Below are 24088 nucleotides of genomic sequence, written 5' to 3'. Positions count from 1 at the left end.
TTAGATTTAGGGAGAATCAATATGAAATAACACAAATTACAAACAAAAGTACCAGAGTTTTCTATGAATCTTTATTGATTTTTGGCATTTATCACTTAGTTAAATGATATATTTCTATTTTTATTCAGTTTTTACTTTTTTATTGCATTAATGTATGTGTTGGTCTCTATGTGTGCCCTATATTAAAAAAAAAAAACAATAATAATAATAAAATTTACCTAATTATTCAATGAGTTTAGGCGAGATGGAAAAAATTAAAAAAACAAGAAAAATAACATAAACAGAGAAAAGTGAAAAAATTATATTATAGAAAGAAAGAAAAATAAAATAAAACTACAACAATATTTTCAATATTAAATTACACTTTTTATATAAAAAAGGCAAAAGTTAAATATTAAATAAGCTAGTTATTTTCGATGTTAAACATTTTTTTGTTTAACTCAATTTTATATTAAGTTTTTCAAATATAATGATCTGATTAAATATAAATCATTTCATAAACTTACAGTTTAGTCGAATCTAACTTATTTCACAAACTAAATAACCCGAACAAAAATAACAATTCAATTTAAATAAATAAAAAAATACTTATTAGCCAAACTAGCTCGTTTTTCATATTTTTGAGACTCGAGAACATTATTCTTGTCTACGTGTAGTCTTATAATAAAATAAAAACAAGAAAGAGTTGATTTTTCTGAAACTGAGATACGTACACGCATGCTCAGAGGATCTACCAGCAAAGCACAGCCACAACCCAAAAAGATTCAAGTGGGTCCCACACCCAAGTCTTAACAAACCACATCGAACACAACTTAACGGTCACCACCAACACTTTCTTTCTAACATAACCATTCCAGCAAACAAATTTTAAGAAAAGAAAAATGAAGAATCTTTGTCAGAATTTCGATGTCAGAGCCAAGATTCCGTTAAAACTGGGAAAACCCACTTGGGAAGTTTTGTTTCCGCGTAGATTGTGGTTTCCGACGTGGACATGCGAGGAGAAGAAACTGAAGACGAAGTGCGGCGAGAGAGAGGGGTGGATTGAGTCTGCAGGGAAAAGCGCGTTTGGGTTTGGCGTTTCCGCCGCGCTTTTGTGCTCTGTGTTCGGCCACTCCCCCGCTGCGCTGGCGGAGTCCCTCACCGTTGCTTTTCCCGTTTCACGGGCGCCTGAGGTCATTCACTCTTAGAATTTTTTTTCAATTGGGAGATACTTACTTTCATTTAAATGTCTTATATTAGCTTTTAAAAATATATTAATTGAATCTTAATTTTTAGAAAAATGTCTGAGATCTTTTTTAGCAAAAAGATATTATCATTAACAATATTAATATTTAAAATAACTTACAAAATTAAATATTGATATTTATTTCAAATTTAGTAGTAAAAGTTATGAATTAAGTTAACTGTTTTAATAATTTTTGTCTGAAAGGGATTTGATCAAGACACTTTTTAAAAGGTTTGGACTAGATTGATACATTTTTAGAAGTGAATACCAAACTGACACATTTAAACAAAAGTGTGGATCATCCGACTAATTAAACCAATTTTTTTTTTTACAAATTGTAATAGGTTTTTATTATATACCTGTTATAATAATACTACTCTCGTTAGTTACAAAAAGTATGAATGAAATTTTTCTTCACTGATAACTGTAAATCGATTTAGTAAATTATGAATTAAGTTTGTGTTTAGTTTTCCATTTTGAATGTTGTTAGACTATATTCTGAAATGAAAGCAAACTTGACATAATAGAAAACTGGGATATATTATTATGTAAACAATTGTAATTATTAGCCATATAATTAAAACTATTCAAAATTATAAAAATTATATATATATATAATTTTTCAAATTATAAAAATTATAAAAATTAAAAAATATTTATTTTTAATTTAGAAAAAATAAGCATGTTCTTAATTTGAAAGAATATATATATATATATATATATATATATATATATGAATTATTTGTTAAATGTGTTAAATTTGTATGTATTTTAATGTAAAAAAGTTAAAAACAAAGATAAATATAACTTATAAGGTAATTACTATAAAAAAATTATATATTAATTTTTTATTTAATGATAATGTAAAATGTAAAAGTGATATTGTTTTGTCTTAAAAAATATGATCATGAAATAGAAAATTTACAGAATTAATATTATAAATGTATTTTTTTTTCTTATGCTTTTTTAACTTATTTAAAATGTATTTTTTCATGAAAATTTGTATTATAAATAATTTAATTAATATTTGACAATATTTGTTTGGTTAGTAAAGTCTAAATATAATTTTATTTCAACTTTATTTTTACTTCCAAAATCGTACAAAGTGATAAGTTATTTTTAGATAAAAGCCTATAGCTTGCAATTATCAGTTCAGTGATAGTATTGGGCTTTAAGCAGAGAAACTGATAATTGTAGAGTTTGTTCATACCTTCAACACGAACAGTGCTGAGTGTAAAAAGGTTTGTTTGGTAGGTAAATGCAGTTCAAAGAACTCTTGTGGAGGCATGGGGTTTAATTCGAGAAACATTTGTTGACCCTACATTTAATCATCAAGGTATTTCTCATCACTTTACCTTTTCCTTCATGATCAGTTTCACTCAAAAAGATTGCATAAATATATATTATTATTGGCATGGATCAATAATAACAGACACTGTTTTTTGCAGATTGGGATTTGAAGTTGCAGCAAACCATGGTGGAAATGTTTCCCCTGAACTCAGCTGATGCTGCATACACAAAAATCCGTGGAATGCTTTCTACCCTTGGAGATCCTTTCACTCGAATTATTAGCCCAAAGGTATTACAACTATTATTTCAACTTTCAGGATTATTAATCTAACTTTTTTGTGAATTTAGATTCTCTGTCGAGTTTTTTTACTGTCTCTATACTGTGCCTTCAGGATATACTCACACTAACTTTTGATGTTTTAAAATATAATAAAAAGATTATAATATACCAGTATCATTGTATCATAAGTCCAATTTATAGTAATTTATGATGCCTATTCTGGTGTATTGCTTCCATATGAAATATACTGTAGTTTAATAATGATACTTTTCATGAATCAACAAGTCTATTTAAAAGTCGTATTTAGTTGTAGTGTTTAACAGTGGTTTCTACTTGCAGGAATACCAAGGGTTTAGAATTGGAAGTGATGGGAACTTACAAGGAGTGGGCCTCTTCATAAATGTTGAACCAAGAACAGGACACTTGGTCAGTGACTTGCAAAGAAAATTTCCTTGAATTTTATGCTAATTGTTCATTTAATTAGATATTGACCCCTACCCCTTTGACAGTTTTTAATTTCAATTTCCCATTTGAAGTTATAGTTTAATTGGATATGTAAAGGTTATTACATTGTCATACAACTATGTATTGTCATATAATTGACAATTATTCACTTCTCCAATAAGTGATATAGAAGTCATATTTAGGATGATTTTCAATTCTTTGAGAATATAAAAATCTCTATATTGGTAGTGTGACAAAATTAAACTCCAAAGGTTATTGGCAGCAACAACAAGAGCTATATATCAGTCATGTAATAATAATTATACATCAACAACTCCTGATAATGAACCTGTATTAATTTTCCTAATTACTTGTTTTAATTGAAATCACAGATTGTCTTGTCTTGCATAGATGGCAGTCCAGCTGCTCGTGCTGGTATACATCAAGGAGATGAATTGATTGAGATAAATGGTACTGATCATGTATATTTATTTTTCTTCTTGATTATGAAGCTGTTAGCATCTAGTTTTCTGCAATTTATCATTGAAAACCATTATGACTTTTTCAAAGGTGGTAGAGTTTGCATGGTTAATACTGAATAGATTGAATTGATGTAGAAAAAAGTATTATGGAAAATATCATTATCTTGGTTTGGGACATAATATAACACTATCCTGAATCTCTTCCTCAAGCCCTGAATACAATTTTCTGCTTTGCATGCTTCATAAATTTTCAGCTGGTGTCACTGTCAGATTTTATCAGTGTAATCTCTGAGGTGAAGCAGGTGTGATTTTCTTTGTTTGAAAATATTTGGATTGTGCAGGTGAGAGGCTTGATGGCATTGATAGTGAAACTGCAGCACAAAGGCTTAGAGGGAATGCTGGAACCACTGTGACAGTAAAGGTTCATTATGTAACTGTCATACTTCCTTAATATAAGCCTCTGACAAATTTTCATGGACTAACTTTGAAACAATGGACTTTTATTGCTGGATAGAGTTCAACTTTCAACTATCATTTATTTTTATTCATTCAAAAAATAGTATATGAGAGTACATTAGGAAATAGCTTAACCCTTTAATTCTTCACAAGCTTTCTAGAAACTAATTTAGCAGTTTCTTCTGCAGGTCAAAGACTCAGGGAGAGGATCTTATATCCGAGAGGTAATGTTGAAATTTTAGTGATTCTGATACTTCAAATGTTTACTCATTTCTTCATTTTTAGTTTAATTGAACTTAAATTCACAGCATTTTAATTAGTTGTGATCTGATATAATTGAAGGTCAAACTTCCTAGGGAGTTAATCAAGCTCTCTCCAATATCAAGTGCTATCATCCCTCATAGATCCCCAGATGGTCATCTCACAAAAACAGGCTATGTGAAATTGTCAGCATTCTCTCAGGTTAGCAAAGAATCAACTATCAAATAAAATTTCAATTTTGTATCTGCTATATGTTAATGAACAACTCTTTTCTTAACCATTTTGTTTTTTCAAATTATTTGTGCTAAAACTGAACCAAACCACATCGTTAAAAGAGAAAATATCTAAATCAAATACCAATTTCTTATCTTGTTCTATACTGACAGACTGCTGCTGAAGACATGAGGAATGCCATTCAGGAACTGGAAAATCAAGGAGTGCACTCATACATACTAGATCTTCGCAACAATCCTGTAATTCACTATTTTTTTATAGAAATTTCCACGGATAGTGTTGTTATCTTTTCTCTGGAATAAAGTAACTTGAAAGTGTTTTCCTCCTTTTTCCTGAAAATTTGTTGCAGGGTGGCTTGGTAAAAGCTGGCCTTGATGTTGCACAGATGTGGCTAGATGGAGATGAGACTCTGGTGAACACAATCGATAGAGACGGGAACATGTTACCCATTAATATGGTCAATGGACATGCTATAACACATGATCCACTAGTGGTGATTGTGAGTACTTATTGTAATATCCAAATGTTTCTCAAACATAAACCAGACACATTTTGGTTTTCTATGAGCATCATAGTTTCCTTTGCTGACATGACTAGATTAATGAACTGAAAATTTTGTTTGTATCCTTCACAGGTCAATGAGGGAAGTGCAAGTGCCAGTGAAATTTTAGCTGGGGCATTACATGATAACGGTCGAGCTATTCTCGTGGGGCGCAAAACATTTGGTAAAGGAAAGATTCAGGTACTATGATTCGTTTATATTTATGTTTATCATAGAAGGATGTCTTAAGTATTCAAATCTATTCTATACAAGATTTCCACAAGCCAAATCATGAAACAAGAGTTACTGATTTGTATTCATGATACTAATTTCAGAGTGTCACTGAGCTTCATGATGGATCAGCCCTGTTTGTCACAGTGGCAAAATATCTATCACCAGCACTTCATGACATAGATCAGGTTGGGATAACACCAGATGTGCAATGCACAACAGAAATGCTCAATTCAACCAAGGAGATTTCAAGTTCAACCAAAGACAAGGCCTCAGTTTCATCTCTTGAAGCAGATTCATGCATAATGGTGGCAGAACATGCACTGGATATGGAGGAATCCAAGGGTACTGCTTCTTGAACAACTTCATTTTCTTTGTATCACACTTTCTTTCAATATTTAACAGTTGAAAGAAAGGGTAGCTTAGTGCTGCTGTTTTAGCCAATTCATCAATTTGTACAATAACGTCACATTGGGATCGCCAAGGTATACAAAATAGTGGAACAGATTGTATATACAACTCAATAGAATAGTAGAAAATTTACCTCATATTTGAAGCATATCTAATCTAGCAAGTATCTCATTACAGGAGCTTGTAGAAGTGGGAAATATTATAAAAAAAATATTACATGACTTCTAAGATTGAAGATCCAAATTTATAAAGTTTGGTTTGATTACTTATCAAGTTATTATACTTATGGATAAAGTTGGACTATTCTTCAAAGAAGGATGCTACAAGAGAGTGACTTTTGAAGAATTTGATAAACTGAAACAACAAAACTCATCAATTACAAGGAGCTTAACAATTACATTAATATATCAGCTCACACCAATAGCTGAGTAGAAATTACATGCTGTAGCTGTAACTCATCACAAAGCTAATCTTACAAAATTCCAACAGATACAGTACCATTTTCAACAAGCAAGCATAAAGTACATACAAACATATCAATTTTAATCCATAAACAAAGTTTAACCCCAGAAAGTGACAAATTCCAGAACCAGTGTCTTCCAATTCACTGCAACATGAATGCCACAAGAGACGCCAACACAGAAGAACACATGATCACAGCAGAAACAGGCAAAGCAAACCCAGCTCCAGTCTCCAATTGCCCAGTGGGAGCAATCTCTGAATCCTGTGCCACAATGTTGGTCACACAAAACATACCCACAATCATCACTGTCATCAAAATTTCAGCAGTGAATCTACCAAAAGGTGCCATTTCAACAGAATATAAAATGTTTATGTTACTAACGAAATGACTAAACAGACTAAAGAGATCTGTGTTGATTGGCACTGAATTGTTCAAAGGTAGAGGCAAGAGGTGAACTTATATAGGACTTGGGAAAACCTGTTACATCATAAAGTCATGATATTTAAGTTGGTAAAATGGTGCATTAAACATGAACCATTTTGGATGTGTTACTATCCCTTTTTGGTTAAGGCTTTGAAGACCCCTCTAGACCAATCAAAGCCAGTTGGAGAAAGGTGGCATAGCATCCTCGAAGAGACCCTTACATCAGAGCTATGTAGGAACAATCAATTAACTACCAATTATGATACACCCTACACAGTTACACTATTTGAAAAACTAGTAAAAGTTTTTGTTAAGTAAACTAGACGAATCGACTTTGTTTTTGCGTATTTTCATTCATAATAGAAAATCAGGGATTACATAGTTTTTATTGAAAATTATTTTGAAACACTTGAGTTTTTCACATGGCTTGGATAACTGACACGTTTGGATTCATGAACATTTTTGTGGTGTTTGTTACTTGGAAGGGAAAAAAGAGTAAAAGGGAATGTGAAAGGGATTACTAGGCAAGCTATCTTTTCTGAATTGATTGCAACTGGTGGAAAATCTCTTTCAACCCAGCGGAAGCACCCTTGACATAGCAACGGTTCGGTGATATGATATGTTATGATGGAAAAAGCTTGGTCTATGGTTTTCATACAGATACCCCTTTTGCTTAGAAGAGAGATCAATCTAGAAGTTCAGTTTCATTTGGCAATTCAGAATAAACCAATAATAGAATTTTCATTTTCTTGCATTATTTGCTTTGTTGACTGAGTTATAAATGTGGCTATTCAGAGATGTAACAAGAAATATCAGAATGACATGGTTTAATTTGGATCGTTATGTACTTTTGAACACATTCAATCAAAAACCATTTGAAGTTGGTATGGTGCCAACTTAATTCAACTACTTGTTGCGGGGAATTAATATTCCGTTGCAGAAAGTTGAGACGTGAGAACCATTAAGAAGAAGACATGGCTGAATGATGATAAAAAATAAATAATAAAAATTTGAAAAACTAAGTGTAATATTATAAAATATTACCATAAATTTGTTAAGTTTAAACAATATCTAAATAAGTTATTTATTCATAAAATAAATTATTTAAGTTATTATAACATGACACGTATAATTATTTAAATAGTTAAATTAGTTAACATCCAAGATTAAAAGATATTATATCTATAACAATATATAAATAATTTTTTTACACATTTCCAATTATAATTTTATTTTCAATTATATTTAAAAATTAAAAAAATAATAATATACGAAAGTTATTTTCTTTTTTGATGTAAATATTTTATATTTTTATTGTATTCTTAATTATATATCAAAAATAAAAAATAAATTTCTAGACATGAAAAAGTGCATAGACACTTCAACGATATAAAATACATTGTAAAACAGCTAGAGATTGGAAGTGTCTCTTTTCCAGTAATAAATATAATAAACATTTGGATTCATTTAAAATTAAAATTAATTAATAAATTGCTGTCAAAATTTTTTGAGAAAGACTAAGTATTGTTTTAGGATCGAAATGTTTTTCTTTTCATCTTATGGATTATATTTTGTTATATACTTTAATATTATTGAGCTGACAAAGATTGTTTGCTAAAGAAATTTCAACATTTAAAATGAGATACTTATCAGGTAATATATGAATTGTGAACAATTTAAAATCTTAATCTATCTATACTATTTTAATAATTTTTTATCTACATAAATTTTTGTGAGGTGGTGCATATCATAATCGATGTTGATTATGGTTAACTCCAAGCATGTTTGATGTGTATTTGATTTTTTTAAGGTGTCATAGTCCATGTGAAGGAAGAGACAATCTACATTATTAACACAGTTGTTGTCTTTTTTAATAAGGTTAAATATATTTTTGATTTCTCAAATTTCAGTAAATTTTGAAATTAGTCTATTTTTGAAATTTTATACCAATTTAGTTTTTTATCTGTAGAAATTTATGGATTTAGTCCTTCTTATCAATTTTTGTTAAGTTTATTTAACATTTTAGACGCATTTTATAATAATATTTAAGTTAACATTGAAGCAAAAATGTGTCAAACTGTGTAAACAATTCAAATACTATTATAAAATGCGTTTCAAACGTTAGATAAACTTAACAAAATTTGATTAAAAAGACTAAATTCACGCATTTTTAAAGATGAAAGACTAAATTGGTTAAAAATTTTGAAAAGAGATTAATTTCATATTTTACTGAAATTTGAAGGATCAAAAACATATTTAATTCTTTTGAATATGAAATAAATAATTTTTTCCAACATAACCCAATTACAAAAACTAAACTCTTTCGGTAAATTTTACCCAACGACCAATTCTTATGTACATAAGGTGCAACAAATTCTTACGTCCTAACTTTTATGAAAATGGAAATGAATCACTTTGATATTCAATATGAAAAAAAAAAACATCAAACTCAACAAAATTAAGAATATGAGTGATAAATAATGGAATTAATGAGAGTTTTCATCTGTTTTTAAAAGTAAATATTTGTATTATTTGGTTTATATAATTATTTTGTCAAATTAGGTTTCGTTGGAAAAATACTTTTGGAATAACTAATAATCCGTAATAAATTATTGATTAAATAATAAGCAATACTTTAATCATCCTTCTTAAAAAAGACACTTTATCACTTACATAAATCAAATCAGTAATCATTAAAATTAAAATTAAATTTCAACTTGAAATTAATGTGTGTGAAATAGAACTAGTAGAATAAAATACATTTAATGTGCATAATCGATATGTAACAACAATATATGGATATAAATATCAATCTAAGCATAAATTTTTATTAAAGATATTATATTTAAGGTCCGACCATATCTTAAACAAGTCTACAAAGATAATTATGAAAAATATAAATATATATAGTATGTTCAACCTAATAATAATGGATGCCTTTATTATGAGCTTATAAAACAAAATCAAGTAATTCTTATAGTAATCAAGACTATTATTATTAGATTATAAAAAGTATTCTTCATTATGTTAAAATAAAAAAATTTCTTATATAATTTTATCCTTCTAAAATAAAATTTCAAGAATTTCAGATAAGTTCAATTAATCAAAATATAACATTAATAGAAAGTTATTTGTTTTTAATTTTTATTTCATCAAAGCACAACCTAAGAAGCAAAGGTGGTCATTTTTTTCCAAGAGTAAAAAAAAATCTTCTTATCACTGACATGTTCTACAATGTTAGGAACAATTCAACTAAAAATGAACCATAAGAAAAGAAGAAAAAAAAAAGAATCTCAATTTTTCCAAACCATTTAAGGAAATACTATTTATTGTTTATTTATTTGATGAAATGAAATATCAAAACCTGTGCACAAACATAGGAAACAGTTAAAACAAAATTGATGTGTCACACACATATTCCTAGAGTCCTACACTTGTCACACAACCCTTTTTAAGCTACCTTAAACCATGCAAAACCACACATGCAAACCCTAACACAACCAACCAATAACCATTAACCCTAAATGGCTCCAACCCCTGCACTATAAAACCCTAGCCAACCCCTCATTCTTCCTCAGACCTGCACCAAAACACAAAAAATAAACAGCTTCTTTCTCACAAACCAAGCGGGTCTCTCCATCTTCCAAAAACTCTCACTATCGCCATGGACATGAGGAAGGTTTCCTGTGCTGTTCTCATTGTTGCTGCCTCCATGAGTGCAGCATTGGCTGCCACAGAGGTTCCTGCACCTGCTCCTGGCCCTAGCAGTGGTGCCTCAGCCACTGTTGTTGGCTCCTTGGTCGGTGCCTCAGTCTTGTCCTTCTTTGCCTTGTTCCACTAAACTCTTACATTGAAGAAACATGCAGTAGAGGAAGAGGCTGATTATATTTATTCATATACACATATATGTAAGGAATAAAGTGTGAACACAGCAATTATATGCTTCTGCTTTGATGTTTATGTGCCATCAACAGTGTTGGAAATGTAATTGATTTGTGTTCATAATGAAAAAAAAAGTTATATTAAACATGTGTTCGTTTTTTTTTTTTTTTCTTTTTTTGTTGAATTCTTTATTTTTACGTTTCCTTATATCTGGAAGAGTGAAAATCTTAACATTCTGAATTCATGTCTTTACTGTTTTCTTCTCAAAATCTTGAGAGGAAAAGTAACACCTGTTGAAAATAAAAACAAAATAATTAAAGCAGCTTTAATGCTTTCACATGATTGAAAAATCACCAGACTGCAAAAAACATGATCATAGTAACACAGTCTTTCAAATTACAATCAATTAATTTAGTACTTTAAGATGTCATTCCTGGTCTCTAAATTACCCTAACATTTTAATCCTGGAAATCATAAAAATAAGTAAAACAACCAATACTTAATAACCAGAAAACCAGGCTAATTAGCTCAACCAGATCAAGATATCTTAAAGTCCCACCAATTAAATTAAACATTGCACAAGGACTTAATTTTCCTAGTTTGAGAGGGTAGGGGACTATGAGGATAGTAATGTTTTGCAAATGAATGTTCATAGCTTACAGAAAAACACCAACAAATATTCAACCATTCAACCATTTCAACAATTTCAAATATAATTTAATCCATTTACAATACACAGTTTACAAGCAAAGAATTTATGGGATGTTATTCTCCAGCCTCAAATCTTCAATCAAGCTAAAGTCTCAAAGAAACAAACTCATGTAACATTTGGAAATACACATTTTTCTTACAATAATGTATAAATAATGAGCACAACACCTCTCACAAACTACGTTTCAGGATTAAGTTTTTGTGTGGCCATGAGGCTTTTTGTTAGCAATATCGCTGTTTCTCTGGAAGACACAGATACAGCATCTTCTCCAAATGGTCTTAGCACAGCAGCAAGCTCTTCAAGGTTTCCTTGCTGAAGTAGCTGTGCACATAACTCAAGTAGAGATTCCAGAGCATCAGCTCTTTGCTGGCAAGAAGCATTACTGCCTCTTGAAATACGCTTCATTGATGATATTCCATTTGCTTGCTTCTGGGTTACAACAGCATTGTTGTCTTCATTACACGTTGAGCAACTGATTGTGTGTGTGTCTTCTCTGTTTTCATCCTTAACAGGATAAGTGTCCTTAGTATCAGAAGTCAAGCTGTTCATGAGTGAGCCTTCTTCAAATGCTTCAGGATTTTCATCTTCCTTCAAGCTGCTTCCAGTTTCAGTGTCATGTTCAACCTTCACAGGTTGTGCCATTGGGGATGATGCAATTTCCTCATCAATGGACCCTTCTTTATCACTGCTGCTGCTGCCTTCACTGGACAAAGATTTAAAGGAGTCCTCAGGTTTAGCATCTTTCTCCTGTGTTTCAGCTTTATCAAAACCTTCACTGGAAAGTTTATCTTCAAATTCTGTAGTCACTGCATTTAAGTCAATTGCATCAGACGTCTGAAAATGCTCAGCAGTGAGTCCTTGTTCTTCACCAACAGATTCTAGCACACTCTTTGATGTGATCTCACCACCAGATCCATCTTCATCATTACCGTTGCTATTATCATGGGAAATTATTAATTTACTGGAGCACTCAAGTTTGGCATCTTCCCTCTGTGCTTCAGCTCCACCAGAACCTTCATTAGAAATTTTGTCCACATCTTTTGAAGCTGTGGCTTTTATGTCAACAAGATCTAACTTTTGAGCAGGTTCAGCTACAAGCCATTGCTCTTCATGCACAGAATCGAGTGTACTCTTCAATCCGATCTCATCAATGAACCTATCATTATCATCACCATCCATGTTTTCATTGGACACTACTGATATTCTGGACTCCTCCTGTTCGCCATTTTTCGTCTCTGTTTCAGTTTGGTCAAATGCTTCAGTGCGAAAATTATCTTCAAATTTTGTAGCCACTGAATTCGTGTCAATGACATCTGACTCTGGAAAATGTTCAGCAGTAAATTCCTGTTCATCATGCACAGATTCTAGAATACCCTTTGAAGTGATCTCATCAATGGACACATGATTATCATTACCTTCGATGTTTTCAATGAACACTATTGATTTTCTGGAGTCCTCAGGTTTGTCATTTTCCATATCTGTTTCCTTTTTATCAAAACCTTCACTTGAAAAATTGTCTTCAACTTCTGTAGATACTGTGCTTAGGTCAATCACATCCAACTTCTGAAAATGATCCACCGTAAATCTATGTTCTTCATGCACAGAATCAAGGGTACTCTTTGACATGATCTCATCAATGGACTCAACTTTATCATTACTCTCGCTGCCTTCACTGGATAATGTGGATTTACTGTAATCCCTAGGTTTGGCATCTTCACTCAGTGCTTCATCTGTATTGAGATCTTCTTTGGAAAGAATATCTTCAACATTTTTAATTACTGTATTTATGTCAATTGCGCATGACTTTTGGGTGGTAAGTCCTTGTTCTTCATGCACACAATCTATTGTACTTTTGGAAGTGATCTCACTGTCAGCTGTGTCCCTTGCAAATCTATTTTTAAAGTCTCCTTCCTTGCTCACACTGCAAACAGTTGATTCAGATGTTGTAGAGCCATCTTTCGAGCCGCTAATACTTGTAGTAAATTCCTGAGTGTAGCTGGTAGAATCAACCATTTTGGTCTCAACATTGTCTTTGGTTGGCACTGCTACCTTGCCCTCATTATGCTGGTTCCGTGTCTGTACATCTGCGTTTCCCTGAAATGGATAAATTCGGTCCAGACGATTGACTAATCCTGCTAATTCTGCTTCCTTGTCCCAATGGTCTTTGCTACCACTAGATTTGTTTTTAGTTTTATCCTTTGGGGAGTTGCTATTTATAAGATGTACTGGTAGGTAAATAGATGAGGCATTACGACAGCGTAGAACATAAGGTTGTAAATGAGGATGCCTTAATAATTCAGATGCCTGCCAAAAAATAGCAATGTAAGAATAAACATAAATGAGTCACACAAGAAAAGCTCTGTGAACTCACTGTTGGTCTGTGTTCTGGGTTTTTCCTCAGCATGCTCTTGATAAGTTGTTTCCTGTTAAATATAAACGAAACAAACAAGTCTTCTGGCTTCAGTTTCATCATTTCAATGGAATATTTAAAGGAAACAAAGGGATTGACTGGTATATTTTTGTTGGATTTCAATAGATATACTAACTTTGAAAAGCTAAGATAGGGAAAATATGACAACAGTGTGAATCCCAATTGGGTTTTAGGGGTAGAAATTGTTGTTTTGTTAGTAAAGGGGGCAAAAGAACAAGGACTTCAAATTACAAGATATTACAATGAAAAGGTGTATAGTGAACTTATGATGCGTAATTATCTGATATAAAATACCAATCCATTAATGCTATCTAGTGCATATTTGGTTTAACTTATTCGGAGAAATGATTGCTTATTTTTTGCCAACTTAATTTAATAAGGTTAAGTAATGATGTAGCAATACTAAAGAACAAGCCCAAGCACACAGCACAAATTAATAAAATAAAATTGCTTGCAGGGACTAAATAAGAAACATAATAAAATTATGAAACAACTCTCAAGATTGCTTCCCAAATATGATGTCTAATTGGTGTGAGATAATATCATTCTAAAGACTTTAATAACATTTGGAGATATTCTAATATATTTTAAGACAAAATATATTCTGAGATAGTTAGTATACATTCAAACACTTCCCTAGAAGTTAATACTTAATAGTTTTAACCCTGTCACAATTAAAATACTAAAAGAAAATTCTGAAAATAATATCAGCTGTATTAATAATAGTTTGAAAGACAACTTCAGAAAAGGGACAGGGCCCAAGTTACTCCACAAAAAGCATTTGGAAGATTCAAATTCAAAGAAAAACTAGTAGCCTCAAAACTTAAAAACTGAAGCTGAGTGTGAATAGCATTCATAAATAAGAGTTTAAGATCAAAACTAGTTTATATTAAAGCCAACAGACAATTAATCACTGGTATTACTCATCAATTGAGGGCAGAAATCACCATCAGTATGTTTTGTCTGTGGGAACCTGGTGTAAATTGCATCCAATAGACAATGCATTAGTGAGAGAAGAGAAATCACCAACAGTATGAGGATTTACTGTGGGAAGAATACTCACCACTTGTATGATTGTTAGTGGTGGGCGGAGATCTCACTGACAAAATGATCATCAGCAAGAGGTGACATCACCAACAGAATGATTGTTGGCAGGAAGAGATGTCACCATTGAAATGATCATAGACAAAAAGGGATGTCACCAGACTCATCACCTCAGTGGCGAGAGATGTAGTCTATCATTCTCATTCTCCATCAATGCAATGCCAGCATTGAAAAATTAATTTTTACACCAAACAGGTAAGAAAGCAAATATAAAGATTTAGAGGAGTATAACAAGAAAGGAGGAAAAGAAAAGGTTGTCATTAAGACAAAGTGGAATGAAACAAAAATGCATATGAGGAAAAACTAGAATTTTAGTTTCTATAATTGGTGATAGAACAAAGACCATGAATAATAACATATTAGATCAATATGGTTACTATGAAATATTGCAAAATAATACACAAAGGTTCTATTTAAATTGTTGAATTGTGGGAGAGTTTAGGGGAAGATAGACCAAAATACTATATAAAGAATTTAACTGAATGGAAATGCTTTGTTAATTGGTAAAAATTCATATAATCTCTTAATATTTTATTCTTAAGATATTCTAGAAAATCCTAACGTACACTAGATGTATTCCAAATATTTTGTAGATATTCTAACATAAAAAGTTACTTACAGTGTGGACGAGTAAACAATTGGCAGTGGAGAAATGGAGCATCTATTTATTTTATTGATAAGTCCAGCCCTGTCCTGTTTGATTCATTCATGATTCACCAAATTATTTCACTCATATTGGAGAAACTTCATTGTCACTAATAATATCAAACTCATATGATTCGGTTTTGTTCTTACTGGAGCACGAAATGCTAGTTGATGTGCAACAATTTCAAACATGCAGCAACCTTACATACAAAGAGACATCATTTTTACACAGGGTCAGATATCATGGCATATGACTTTGTCAACTAGAATCAGGTATCTGTAATTCTTACCAAGTGACCACATATCAGATTTATAACCGTAAGGCATACCAGCAAAGGCCTCGGGACACATGTAGTTTAGAGTTCCAAAAGCCTACCAAAGATATAAGATTGACACACAATAAACAGACATTAAGTAGCATTATCATTTGTGATTTAAGGAGGCAAAGGCTATTTATTTTTAGTTAATAAACAACAGATATTTGGTCTGAGAATTCACCATCAGGAGACAACTGCAAGAAATAATCATGAAGAAGGAAGCAGATAAGGCCAATATGTTACTATTTACATTACCGGAGAAGTGAGGTCTTCAGGATTGAGAAGCTTCGCAAGACCAAATTCACCTGCAGTGTCCATGCAATGCATATTTGCTTTAGACAACATGATACACGGAAACCCAAAGTGATGAGCATTTAAAGGATAACACCTTCATACCTAGCCGAATGTTATTTTCTTTGGTAAGGAATATGTTGGAACACTGAAATAAAAAGAAGTGCCATTAATATAAACACCATGTAAGGATTTCTTCACCAGGATATACGAATAAGTAGTACCTTAAGATCTCTGTGGAGTACCCGATTGGAGTGAAGGTAGTCCACAGCTAGTAACAACTGAGTCAACCATTTGCAGACTTTCTATGGGATAGAATGGAAATGCAGAATGGGTAAGGAATCCAGAGAGAATGAAGGCAAATGGAAGATGAGAGGTGAAGTACAAAGTTTCTTTGACCATTTTTTTGGGCCAAGGATTACATGATAATTCCTAATTTATCAAGACTCTCAATAAGAAGGAAATTTACTTAAAACCTGTTCTCCCCTCCCTTTCCTTCCAATGTCCCACAGCAACACAAACACTAAGGAATGGAACATAAAACCTTATTAGTTACCTCCTCCGAAAAATAAGATCCCCGAGCTTTCTTTATATTTGCAGCCCTGATCCAGAAGAATGAAATATTCCATAATTTAGACTTTACATAACAAGTTATAATGCTACCAAGTGTCATATAAGTGTACACTAAACGTATATGCCATGCTATATAATACATGAGACCCACCGAATCACCAAAGCCCTTTATCCTATGGTCATTTATGCTATTGCAAAGAATTAACATCTATGAACAATATTCTTATCAGTTACATAATACAGAGCACTTATGTTCACAGTTTTCCAAAACTACTTGTCACCTCCTGTCTACTAATTAAAATTTCAAAATAAATTTTTTTTGTGTGGATAGAATTCGGTATAAAGTTCAGTGTAGCTTCTGTAGAAGATAGAAGTTTATACACATGTTATTTCTAACCATTACATGGTATTCTCTGCCTACAATGAAAAAGTCAGATCCTTAAATTTATGCTTGAAACAATTTGTGCTGCTAGTAGATATAACCATACAACCATACTTACATGTCACCCCCTTCGCAATAGCCGGTTATAATGCATATGCAATCCTCCTTCGTAACATAAAAATAGCATTTGTAAGGATTCATAAACACTTAATTAAGCCTATAAATTCTATTGAACTCCAAACTTAATTTTCAGCAATATAAGAAAGTGCAATTGAAAATTCAAAACAGAAAAGGAAAGGACGATTGTATTGTATCTTACCTTCTCCACCCAAGCATCTTTGTACTCCACAATATAAGGGTAATTTAGTTTAGCTATCAGGTCCATCTGGAACAGAAAGAGACAGAATATTACTACCTTTTGTCAGAAGTAAGAATGTACGAAACATTCCTTCAAAATCATGAAAAGGGAAATCTCTCAGAAATGAAGTCAGTGAAACCATTATTAATAATATTATCACGTGGTGCTCATATCGTTTGTAAGCATAATAAATCAAAAAACAAACATCCTCCACTCTGGATGGAGGAGAAGTCTAATCAGTACTTGAAATGACAATGACGAGTACCGAGTAGAAGAGGCCTACAACATTCCATTAAATGAAACCAAATTTAATTTGAGTCTACTAGTACGTTTCTAGTCTATTTGATTATGTGCACAAGGTATGTTACTTCTATTCAGATGACCGGTTTATGCGTAGCAGTAATGAAGTATAACCAACTGTAGCATGTTCATAGATCATCATGGCAGATAGAAAAAGATATTGAGAAACACAAGTAACTAGTTTAGGTTGAGCTTACTCAAGCCATGGAAGACTCAAAAGTCAAAAGAAAGTAAGAAATGGGTCCATCATTATTACTATGTATTCTATTCTTTGGTTACGGGACAAATTAAAAACCACTTAAAATAAAAAAAAAAGACAACAAAAGTTAAAGGCAGAACCAAAAACAGAAGTGTTCACAATTTGCACGAATCATTAGCAAGTCCTATCAATTGAATAGAAAGTAAACAAATATGAGAAAATAATACCAACAAATAAATAATCGGCTGGCAGACACTGAATATATGCATTAAAAGAAAGGGTTGGTTACACCAACCTCTTGTTGTGCTGTCACTTTGGATTTGTCAGCTTGTTTGGACAAGCGAATTTTCTTCAGCACATACCTACGATACCATAGACATGAAATTTTCATAGTGAAAAAATGACTTAAGAACTGAAGCTGAAAAGCAAAGCTGTAATGAATCAGCATAGATTTCAGTCCAAAACAAAACAGAAAAATTCGGGGACTGTCCATTTCTGAACTCAAAATGGATTCATCCTGTACCCATGTTAAAATCTAGCTGCTACTGAACTTGCAGGGCTTCAATTGCCAAACCCACCACTAAAATCTGAACAAGATTGAAAATTTCTTTGCGGGGTGGTCCAAATTTCACCAAAGAAAAGATCTAGAAGAGTTCATGTAGCATGGTTCCAGAAAATTACACAGAACACACAGAAAAAGGAAAAGAAAAAAAAAATGTAACAGTGCCTTACCTCTTTTTCTCAGTCTTGTGCAGAACAAGAAAAGTTGCACCAAGTGCTCCTCTTCCAATTTGCTGAATCACTTCATAGTCTTCCATCTTGCCTCCACTCTCCATTGAAACCTCCAAAAGAAGCTACAAGACAAAAACAGTGAAGCACTGAAGCAGCAGATCCTGATTTGCTGGGAACCCAATTGAGGAAATGTTCGATTCCTTATTTTATGGCAAAGCTTTTTTACTGCTGTAAGCGTGAATTTCAGGCACCAACCCTTTTGCTTCTTCCAAATGCTATAAATGGACACAAACCTACAGCTTCAATCTATACATTAACTATTAGTCTGCTTTAGGTGCCTATTCAATGAACTTGAGCAACCATGAAGAAGGGGTTTCAACTTTCCACAACTACAATGACTTCAACTAAACTAGCTCCTCAGGAGATTGAAGACACACCAAAAAAATTAGAGTTTGATGACTTACCAAAAGAGAGTTGAGAGAGAAAGAGAGAGAGAGAAGAGAGACTTGAAGGACAACAAAGTCAAGTAAAGAAATGTTGCAGATGAGACATGTTGTGAATTTAATAATACTACTTTAGTTGATAAGCGTGTAGCAGTGACCAAATTTAGTGTAGTTGTGGCTACCATAATTTAAGGCCTGAGTGAAGGGATGCTATTTATGTTAATTTGCCTTTGGAAATTTCTTATCCATATAAATTCCTTTTGAGACTAATGGAAAATTATTTTAGTTAGAGTGAGTTTTGTTTATTTTATTAATTGCTTGCTTTAAAATTAAAATAAAACATCATTATTTTTCCGATGTGTATTTTTCAACCAACCCATAAATACATATTAGTCCTTAATTATTTGTTTTAAGAAAATATTTTTTTGTTGGGAATAATGTAAATGTGTCTTACATTGGCCACGTTAAACATAATGTAGAAGAAAAAAAACCTATAAATTAAAAATAACATTAGACTCAAATCATATTTACGTAAAAAACCCATCATGCGTAGACCATGTTTATGAATAAAAAAAACAACATAGGACCTTTATAGAATCAAATGTTGTATATTTTGCTAATAATATTTTCTTTTTATTAGAATAGCATTAATCGAGGTCACTCCATTTTTTATAATCTCTATTAAAATATAAAAACACACACATACATGTCAATTAATCTGTAAATATTTATATTTAGTAATAATTAGACAAAATGTGTGATAAAAAAAATAAGTAGAACTGATTTTAAGTTGATAATAATTACAAATAATAACTACATAAAGAATGTAGTGAAGTTTTTATACGTTATAATAAAAGCATAACTGAACTTTCTCTTCACATTATATTGATTTTTAATTTTTCCACCTACATTTACGAAAACTTAATTAGTCCGTTTAATTTTTATTTAATTAATGTTAGTTTCAAAATACGCACAATAGTTACACAAATAGTAAAGTAAGTTTTTTTCACTGTTACAGGAAAAATAAAACCTGCAACGGTAGACTTTTCCTCAAACGGTTACAAAGCTTAATTACTTCATTTCAACTATAGTTTTAATTAATATTATTTCCAAAAGTAATTTAATTCGTTTTAGACAAATATAATTATGTTAATTGTAACATAATGTTAATCACTATTTTATTAATGTAATTAATATTTTTCAGAAATATATTAATTCTCAAACTTTCCATCAATAATTTCGTTACTTAATTATTTAATTTCACAGATTTATTAGAGATGCTCTCTTTTTATAATTCAAATATATTAAGATAGGATTAAAAATATTAAGATTATTTTTCAAAAATTAATTTTAAGAATGATTTAATACATTCTACTTGCGTAAAATCAAGTTCACATATAATTTTGTACTTCATTAATGAATTATAATCAAGGTTGATGATAGTTATAGAAGTGATGGATATTATATTGTAAATGGAAATGGGATTATTTCTTATGATTTTTTCTTATAGGATTTATTTAGGATATGGAGTTATCTCGATTCATTTTGCTGATATATATATATATATATATATATATATATATATATATATATATATATATATATATATATATATATATATATCATAACGATCTATATTCAAAAATGGATAAAATATCTGAAGGACGATGTAAGGTATCAATTTTGGACTAATTAAAAAAAATTGAAAATACATATAAGAAATTTGATTTAATTCACTTATCTTGTAATCTAGAAAATATTTTAATAAAAAATAAAAAACCTATATTTTATTATTGTCTTTGTATCTTGAAAATATACTGTTTATAACTGAAATACCTGTAAATAGAAAGACACACTCCAGATTTAGGCACTTGAATCTTTTGACTAATGCTTAACATTATTAACTTTTAGTTAAATTATTCACTCAATTTACTTTTCGAAATAATAATCAATTTTTTTTTCGAGAAACAATAATGTATTTTATATTTTATGTTATGAATTAATATCAATTTTTATTATTTAAGACCATGGTCTTAGATCATATTTCTTTCTCTCTCCTTTTTCTTCTTTCACATTTTTATTTCATTTCTTCTTCTCCTTTTTTATTATCTATCTAACACTCCTTATGGCTTAAATTTCCAATTCAATTTCTCAATTTCACTCTATTATATTTCAGTTTTGAGTATCGGTGAATTTTCAAACTTTTTTTTAACTATTACCTAAGTAAGTATCGTTTAAAAGAAATTTACCTTTGAGGCATTATTACATGTTGAGTTTGTGTAGAAATTGAAATAAATATTGAGATCATAATATGTTATCCGCAACTTTAAAGTGATACTCAAATAACAATTTTGTATGGGTTATTTATTTAAGTATTGAATAACATTTTTTATTTGATTAAATATTTATGTACATTGGCATAAAGAATCTTACTAAATTGAGATTTAAAACTTGGTAGGAAGTTAGATTTGATTTTTTTTTTTATGAATTAAGGTATGCTTGGTTTGATGATTAAATCTTATTGAACTTGATATTAAGTTTGACGGGTCAAATTTTGGTTGAAATAATTGGAGCATGAAATTTGTCCATTAAGTGTTGAAATTATACATTTTAAACTTCTTATAACTAATGGTTAACTTTAATTTGAGTCTTGGAGTTACTTTTATAAAATTCTACATATACACTGATTCATGAAAAAAAAAAACGCTTTGTTTAATTATTATTAAAATGACTTAACACTTTTTAAACCATTTAAAAAAGTAATTATAATATTTTTTAATTAAATTTGTCCAATGAATTGTATTTGGCTAAATGAATTCTATTTTAAATAATTTGATTTATCGTATAATCAAAAATTATTTTAAATATTGATATACACTATGTGTATATAAAGGATTGATGTATCGTATGTTGAATTGGAATGTTTAATCACATATCTATATTTAATAAAGATATTTTAATTTTATTAAACGTAAGTTAAAACTAATAGAATAGAATCATTCATCATAGTATTCAAATCAGGTATAGGTATAGGTGATCTAGTGTATAAAGTATATTAATAGAATTTTACAAAAAATAAGATTATAAAAATATATCATTTATACATTCAAATTAAACCAAAACAACACTATACAAAATTTAACCACCAATAAAACTTCTCCTTGAAATCTTTCACTATTCTAACTAATAGTTCATCATTCTTTAAAGGTGTCTCTAAACTTGCAATTTCATCTATTCCTACCGATTAGGTAAATAACACAAGAAAACACAAAGCACACAAAAGGGCAAGCTAGTGTACAACAGGAATATCCAATTAATTAAATCATGCAAAATACCTAAAAATGTGGTATAAAACATATATATGCCAATAATCATACAAGTAGTTGATACTAAACTCAATTATCCAGATACATGCACTTAACATCAGACTCACTGCTAGTGTGCACCTGTGGTGGTTTCCAAACTTTGTAGAGTTTGGTCTTAAGGGGTTATCACCCAACCATACACAAAGTAAATCCTTTTCGTGCCTAAGACTAAACAAGTCTGGTGAGTAGGACCTCTTGCGACTGTCACCACATAACCTATTCTATTCTACTTGAGTGTGTATAATTATTAGAGTAAGTGATATCTCCATATTGAATCCATATGTCAATGCATACACTACAATTATCATTACTTATAATTTCTCCTTCAAATTCATTCATCACCATCATACATGCTCACAATAGCATATTCAATTTAGTTTATAATAATAACACCATACATTAGGCTTTATATCAGTCACAGAACACCCAAAAATAGTCAAGCAGTTAAAACATGCAAAACAGGACATCTAGCGCTCAACACCATTTCTCTCGCAAAAACTAGCGCTTATTGCCATGGAGCCAAATGCTCCCAAACCTATTGTGGACACTAATGCTCAACACCACCTAGACATTGCTCAGCGTTGATCAACTCGCAAAATGTGGCATTCAACGTTGAAAATTGTCGCTTAGCACCACATCATATTGTAGCAAAAACATTTTATGTTTTTGAGTGAACTGAGAACTAATTAGTTGCCTAAATTGGTACTCCTTCATCAGTACTTTGGTTCAAAAGAGTTTTAGCACATAAAAAGGAGTATCAATTGATCAGATTCCAAATCCCCCCAATGAACACAAATCAATTAGATCATTCAAACATCAATTTACAATTATAACATTCCAATTTACATCAAAACATACACACCAAACATATTCGTTAAAGAACGATCAAAATTCACCCCAACATTCAAGATAGCATAAACATGCAATTCATCAAAATTGGTAAAACTCATACAATCACATATTTGAAACTAGCTACCCTTACCTGTTATCTAGCTTAAACAACTCTAAAAATATCAAAACGCTCGTAACTTCACAGGATGCTCTATCTACACATAGAAACATCACAAGAACGATCAGGACATACTATTATGACCATTGATAAGTAGAGACTCATATAGAAGATTAAAAAGATACATGCAAGCAAAAAAAAAGAGACTTACATGCAACAAAAAACAGAAGAGAAATGGAATAGATCGGTCTAAATTGAATAGCTCGCCACAATAATCACCCCCTACGGTCTCATATCTCCAATCGAACAAACAAAAGACCTATAGCGAAGTCAACAAATTCTAAAAAAGTAGTTTCTAGAGAAATGTTGTGTTTTAAAATAATGAAACTCTTATAAAAAATTATTTATACTACAACTTTTTTAATATTAAAATAATCGAGTCTCACTAATTTAAATCATTATCACTTCTAAAATATCATTTTTCTTTGGTTTTACAAAAATCACGTAATTTAAGATTTTAATTGATTAAAATGTAATGATAAATTTATTAGGTATAATATATAAAACACATATGATCAGATGTTATATATCTTATGTGTGTAAAATAAATTAAGTATTGATAAGACATATTTAAATAATCGATTATAATTATAATTTTGATACA

General features: G+C 30.8%; 2 protein-coding genes across 4 annotated transcripts; one reads left to right on the top strand and one right to left on the bottom strand.

The window, feature by feature from the left end:
- Positions 1–818: 818 nt before the first annotated feature.
- Positions 819–5992, top strand: LOC114189727 (Peptidase S41 family protein). Of its 2 annotated transcripts, none has more exons than XM_028078386.2 (12): positions 819–1172; positions 2480–2561; positions 2674–2804; positions 3135–3221; positions 3632–3710; positions 4063–4151; positions 4366–4401; positions 4520–4639; positions 4825–4911; positions 5022–5171; positions 5307–5414; positions 5549–5992. In XM_028078386.2, the coding sequence occupies exons 1-12, from the start codon at positions 882–884 to the stop codon at positions 5801–5803; spliced, it is 1515 nt and encodes a 504-aa protein (XP_027934187.1). In that variant the 5' UTR covers positions 819–881; the 3' UTR covers positions 5804–5992. The 2 variants fall into 2 exon arrangements, with proteins under 2 accessions (XP_027934187.1, XP_027934188.1); XM_028078387.2 differs by having other exon boundaries at positions 820–1172; positions 4063–4142.
- A 5308-nt stretch (positions 5993–11300) lies between these two features.
- On the bottom strand, positions 11301–19283 carry LOC114192747 (uncharacterized). Of its 2 annotated transcripts, none has more exons than XM_028082544.2 (14): positions 19132–19283; positions 18668–18973; positions 18231–18297; positions 17398–17463; positions 17197–17243; positions 16680–16725; positions 16348–16428; positions 16229–16271; positions 16088–16137; positions 15806–15887; positions 15666–15715; positions 15490–15563; positions 13707–13758; positions 11301–13639 (listed from the first exon to the last, which is right to left on the bottom strand). In XM_028082544.2, exons 2-14 carry the CDS (start codon positions 18769–18771, stop codon positions 11513–11515), a joined length of 2889 nt encoding a protein of 962 aa, XP_027938345.2. In that variant the 5' UTR covers positions 18772–18973; positions 19132–19283; the 3' UTR covers positions 11301–11512. The 2 variants fall into 2 exon arrangements, with proteins under 2 accessions (XP_027938345.2, XP_027938346.2); XM_028082545.2 differs by having other exon boundaries at positions 18668–18789; positions 19132–19273.
- Between the last annotated feature and the right edge of the window lie 4805 nt (positions 19284–24088).

Source organism: Vigna unguiculata, chromosome 7 (assembly GCF_037176805.1).
Source record: "Vigna unguiculata cultivar grain cowpea cultivar isolate G323 ecotype 2 chromosome 7, ASM3717680v1, whole genome shotgun sequence".
Lineage (NCBI taxonomy): Eukaryota > Viridiplantae > Streptophyta > Magnoliopsida > Fabales > Fabaceae > Vigna > Vigna unguiculata.
The sequence above is the reverse complement of the archived record's forward strand: the minus strand, read 5'-3'. Positions and strand labels throughout refer to the sequence as shown.